At 41.0% G+C, this 6,000-nt stretch overlaps 1 protein-coding gene across 2 annotated transcripts in view; it reads right to left on the bottom strand.

The window, feature by feature from the left end:
* Positions 1 to 1,065: 1,065 nt before the first annotated feature.
* Positions 1,066 to 6,000, bottom strand: part of LOC6619787 (LIM/homeobox protein Lhx1) — a 46,673-nt gene continuing 41,738 nt past the window's right edge. For both annotated transcript variants that reach the window (XM_032725535.1, XM_032725536.1), the window contains 2 exons: positions 1,814 to 2,075; positions 1,066 to 1,653 (listed from right to left, as the gene is read on the bottom strand). In XM_032725535.1, the coding sequence (XP_032581426.1) occupies positions 1,298 to 1,653; positions 1,814 to 2,075 (618 nt within the window). In that variant the 3' untranslated portion in view covers positions 1,066 to 1,297. The remainder of the gene's footprint in view (positions 1,654 to 1,813; positions 2,076 to 6,000) is intronic.

Here is a 6,000-nt window from a genome sequence, read left to right as displayed (position 1 = left end):
CATTCCGATGTGAATTTCCTCGCAACTTTCACACTCCTTTTTAGCCTTTATTATATTCTTTCCTTTTCTTTTGCTGCCGTTTCGTTTGCACATTTTATTTTTAATCGCTTGATGAATATAAGGATTTAGTTGTCTGTTTTGTGGTTGTTGTTGTTTCTGTTCTTTAATAAACTTACTCATTATGCTAACACTAAATACTTTTTACAATAATAATAATAATTCGCATCGTCATAATAATAATCAAAATTGTTAGCTGAGGGATTTTTGTCTCGTTTTTTCGCTGCTATATCATTATAATTGGAAAATTTATATATTTATGCTCATATACCTTTTATATATACGTGTAATTTTGTTTAGGTGTCATCCTTTTCTAGGTTTACATTTAGTTTTAGCATTTCTGCTGCCTCCTCCTCCCATTCGTCTCATTTTTTTATCCATTTGTTTATAATAAATTACGTTCGCTTAAGTTCTAAGACCACAAAAAAAAAAAAAGTTTAGTTTAGTTTGCTATGTGTTTTCTTTTTTTTTGCCGTGTACGTGTGTGCTGCCGTATGTAGCTCTTGTATATATAATATCTGGTTTATGTAGACTTAGGAGCTAGTACATGCCTAGTTACGTTTATGTTGTTAGACAACGATTATAATATATATCCATATGTTACGTGTAATAATATAAAAAAAAAAAACGTTTTTCGTCAAAAAATGCAGGCAAAAGAAAACAAATTTTAGAGATACGAATAAAATGTGCTAATTTACAAAAAAAAAATCTCTTTATGCAGATCCTTTTTTAAGACTACAGGTTTTTCATTTTGTTTTTATACACTGATACACATAAATAGTATTTTTGTTTTAATTACAGACAAGACGTTTAGTGTTTGGGTTTAATTTAATTTTTTTAGAGCTTTTCTTTCGTGTTTTTTATGTTTTTCGTTTGTTAAAAAAAATTGTTTACTATGTGCAGCGCCCATTATTTGATTTTTATACATTTAAGAGAGATTTCCTTTGTCTATTTGTTTTTTTTTTTTTTTTGTGTTTTTTGTTTTATAATTTACAAATATTTTGGCGCCGAATTGAAATACAAAAAAATAGCACAGTTTTAATAATAATAATAATAATAATAATAAAAGTATAACAAAAACAAATCGTAGCAGAGGGGGTGGGGCTTAGCCTTTGGCCAGAACGAGACGGCACTACATCTGACTCTCCTTCCCTCTCATTTACTCTTCCACTCGCGCCGCTCTCTCTCGCTCTCGCTCTCTGCCGAAGAGCAGCAGCCGCGTTGCCAACTGTTTCGTATATTACCAAACGAGCCCTTCATTTTGCATATTCTGCGGTTCGCTGAAATTCGCCGAGCTCATGAACTCCGGCGAATTGGTGCGGGGGCCATTTTGTTGCTGCTGCTGCTGCGTCTGATTCGCCGCTTGTTGCGCATTCTGCTGTTGCTGCTGCTGCTGTTGCGCCGCCTGTTGCTGCGCCGCTGCCGCTGCGGCGGCCATCAAGTGCTCGGCGCTCGGCGGCGGCGGCGGTGGCGGCGGTCCGACGGCCGACTGCAGTTGCATTGGCGGACCGCCCGCCTGCCCAAGGAACGTCGCCTCCGGCGTCAGTCCGAACTCGTTCACCATCGGAATGGGTCCGCTGTGGTCCATGGGGCCACCTAAGATTTGAAAGAGAGTAGCTGGTTAGTTGGATTTCAATTCTTCTATATATTTTGCAATAATTTAATTTTTTTGTAAGCTAGTTCAAAATAAAGATAATATATTGGTTAACTAACTACTTTCCATCTTCTGAGACTCTGTTTTTTTTAGTTTTCTCACCTGGCGCATTGAAGGGCATCGGTCCGCCGGGATGTCCGGGAAAGTAGGGTCCGTCGTGCGGGTGGAAGGGTCCGCCGTAGCCGAACTCGAACTTGGCGTCCGCCGCGAAGTAGGGAAAGCCGGGTCCGTCGTCCAGTCCGCCGGGCGAGAGGTTCATGGGGAAACCCCTCATTTTCCGGGCGCCACCGAAAAATGGCGGACGGCCCATGCTGGTGATTTGCTTCATGCGTCGCTCCTTCGACCGCTTATTTTGGAACCACACCTGGAAATGGATTGAATGGAGGTAGATACAACTTTAGTTTAAGCCTTTCAAAATGTACGAATTATTAAATAAAAAATAGAATGAGCACTTGTACTACAAGTTTTTAGAGCAACCTATTTCGGTTCTTTGGCGATCCGGTTGCGATGTCTCGGTGCATCGCTTTATGGAGACGCATGCCTAATTGTTGCTGCCCCGCGAGTCTTCTGGCCCTGTAGATTCTGTTTCTGCTGGTGGCTTTTTTGCATTGATGCTACCGCCGCACCGGGCGGCCGTCGCAAAATTAGCCCCATTCCCCACACCACTCCACCACATCAGTTCTTCACTCCGCAACACAGAACAGAATCGAGAGGACTGAAGACAGCAGACAGCGGACACCGGACAGAAGACGCGTCTTCGCAGACATCGATGCCATTTTTACGACGTTCTGGCTGTGGGTTTTCGGCTCTTGGGTTCTGCGGTTCGATTCTTTGGCTTACGTTCCGGGTGCTCCAGAAGCACCGTGCCCAGCATGCAAAGTTATAAAATAAAAACATATTTCAAAAGTTTTAGTGGCACCTTTCTGGGGCCGCTCTCCGCCGATCCTTTGTCCCTCGCTTGTTATTCTCATCCTTTTTATTTCCTCTCCTTTGTTTTTTTCTTTATTTTTTATTTTTTTCGCCTGGCTCTTTTAATATTCATATCTGGGACGCTCTTTTAATGATCTGCTGCAACTTTTTTGATTTTCTCCTGGTTTTATATATTTTTCTCAATGAAACTTTTTGATTTATGTCTTTGCGCGCCGCGCTCTTCATTTTTTTTTTTTTTTGTTATTTTATTATTCCGCTTTTTGGCAAATAGTTTCCAATGAATTGGGCTTAGATTCTGGTGTTTTTTATTTCTCGGTTTTGTTTTCGTATTTTCGACCCAGTGCAGCTGTTGGCCAAAAGTCTTAGGAGGCAATTTGAGCGTGAATTTTAATGATGAGCGCCGTTCTGCAGTTCATTTGAATTTATGAACTCGCCCGGGCAGACTAGACATGCATATAAGTCGGGGGGCCCTTCACATTTCACATTTATAAACTGACACATTCGGCGGCGCAGCGAATTTCGCTAGAAAAGCCTTTTTTCGGGGCCTGAGAACGCCAAAAGGAAACCAGCATGGCAAAGCTTTTTCCTTTAATTTTTTTATTTATTTTTATTTTTTTCATCATCTCTTGTCGGCAAACAGGATGCACACAAAAGGAAGTAACATGCTGTGCATAGTTGGATCTCAGTCGCCAAGACATATAGCGCATATACATCGAACCGAATCCCAATCCTACGCCAACTCGAGTTCTCGGCGGAGCGTGTGACTTTATGACAGGCAGGAAGATAATCCGCTGCGAGAAGTTGAAGTTGCACAAATGGGAACACAGGAATCATCTAATGGCAACTCCTCGGGAGCTGTGCTGGCCAGGCAAATTGGCCAAGCCAAGTGCATATATCTTTCATTTAGCTAATTGATTTCCCACACTACCATTCTCATTTAGCATATTATGCTTAGCTAATAGATCTTCTTCTTAGATTTGTATGTCCATTTGGTATTGAAGTATTGAAACATACGACTTATGCAGGTGGAGCAGAGCCTTTCATATGCAAAATTGTGGCTCCCAGTAAAGGAACCCATGGCGTAATCACCTTGATAACGTCGTAAACGTGGCAAAACTCAATCCGGCAGTAAACTGAAACTGGCGGAAAAAAACACACACACACACACACATCTAGTGCATGCACACACAAAGGGAAACCAACAAAGAGTGCAGAATCCGCAGAACACGCGGCTAAGCTGCCACCGCATTTCAATTACACGTAGCACTGCAACGAAATAAATAAAAGGTGAGACCCCCCAGAACCCCCCGAAACCCCTTTGAACCCCTTTGAACCCCCTGAGCCCCACAGAACCACCCGCGAACAGCCCACAAAAACCGCATCGTTTCCACTGTAAGCGCGCAGTGTTTGCCATATTTTTCCATATATGCGATATTTGCCTCTGTGGGCCCTGCGGTCACATAATTTTTCATTTTCATATGCACACCAACAACAAAAGAAACAACAACAATAGAGGGGGGGAATTGTTGGAAAAAAAACAGAGTAAGCTAAAATATGCATTTACAATAGTTTTGAATTTGTTTTCCTTGTGTTTTTCTCTTTTTTTTTGCTCCTTTCAGCTCAGCTTAGTTTTCCCAATTCTTTGAGTTTTTTACTCTGCGGCGCATTTCGCCATTGTTTTGTTACGAGCACAAAGAAAAAAAAACAGCAACAAATGGCAACAAAAAGTGCAACAAAATGGAAATAGCAGTGGAAAAATAAAACGCAGAATGCGAATTGCATGTGGGCGTTACACTGCGCGAAAAGGGGCTGGGCATCCAAAATGTATGGTTAGGGATCGAAATGAAACCGAATGAAATGCCAACGAAGTGGATGTTTTTATGAAATAAGCACATTTATTTCGAACATAATAAAAGCATATGTTTTATTTGTCAATCTAAAAAATAATAGGAATATTATTTAACTTTTCTAAACTCCTGTGCACGCTAAAATCTGGCAATCAAAATTCCAGTTTACTCAGCGCAACAATTTTGTTGGCGCACAGCAAATGGGCGTGAAAAGCTCTTTTTCCGCAATAAATTTGAGAAAAATATTTTCCTCTGCCTTTGATTTGGAGCTTTCATATATTTTTCTCTGTTGCCAAAACACATACATATGTATATATTTATTTTCGTTAGCGTACGTGTTTATTTTAATTTTAGTTTTAGTAACTCGATTCGCTCGCTTTTTCGCGTTTTGCCCTCTGGCTTATTATTATGTGGATATCATCGGATATTATGATATATCAAAATCGCATCATTTACGTTTATCATCGGAACATACACATTTGCCCACTCCAAATTGTTGGCAATTTTGAAAAATGTATGGCTAATATTTTATTTCCGCACTTGGGCAGCCGAAATTTGTTTCCAATTTGGAGCTTTCAACAAATTTCCGACTCGCGGAATGGGGAACAGCAAGGGGAGGGGGGAATGAGGGGTTGGACTTAAACTGAACTAAGTTGAACACGCGGCCAGCAACATTTGAACATTTAGTTAAATTATAGGTTAGGCTCTGACATAAAAGGGCAAACAACGTAGCATAATGGCCCATGGTAGCAATCACAAGGGGTCGGCCCCCGAGAACCGAATCCCTCACATAACAAAATGATTATTGCATTGAGTGGAGCCGGAGCCATACACTGCGCGAAATCGGAATGCGGTCGAGAGGAAATTTAGATCTGTTTTCAATCAGATTTAAGTATATCTTGCAAGTTTGATCCTAATTTATCTTCCCTGCACTGATTCTTTTGTAACCCATTAAGTCCTTGTGGCTAGTTTTTTTTTCGCTCAGTGTGGAACAGGGAGCTCCTCGGCCTTTAGAGGGTTAAGTTAACCGAGGTGTGCTCTCCTACCTTCCTCGACGTCCATCTGCATTGTGTTGGAAATTATAGCAAATTATGTTAAACGGCAGCGCGTTTGGCCTCCCACCTGCCCCTCCCCCCTTTTTTTTCGTTGCTCATTTCGCCGATTGAGCGATGGGGTCATATATAATACCCATATATATATATATAATCCCATACCATCTTAATGCGATCCTCCACCAAAAAAGGGGCAGCCAAATGTGTGTCACGTTTCTGGTTGCCTTTGATTGATATGATTGGTTGTGGTGCGATTTGAGATATGAGATGTGTTTGTGATTGTGATACGATCCATCCGACTTTGATACCAAATCCCATTCGGTATTAGCCCATTGTTTGGCAGCTACCATTTTCTAGCCGCCCATTTTTTTTTTTTCTGTTCGTTGGCTATTTTGTTAAATTAGTTTGCTATGATGCGGCAAGATTTGTTTGTTATTTTGTTTGGATTGCCTTTTCATGT

Source organism: Drosophila sechellia, chromosome X, assembly GCF_004382195.2.
Source record: "Drosophila sechellia strain sech25 chromosome X, ASM438219v1, whole genome shotgun sequence".
NCBI classification, from domain to species: domain Eukaryota; kingdom Metazoa; phylum Arthropoda; class Insecta; order Diptera; family Drosophilidae; genus Drosophila; species Drosophila sechellia.
Note: the sequence above shows the minus strand (reverse complement) of the source record. Positions and strands in the feature narration are given on the sequence as shown.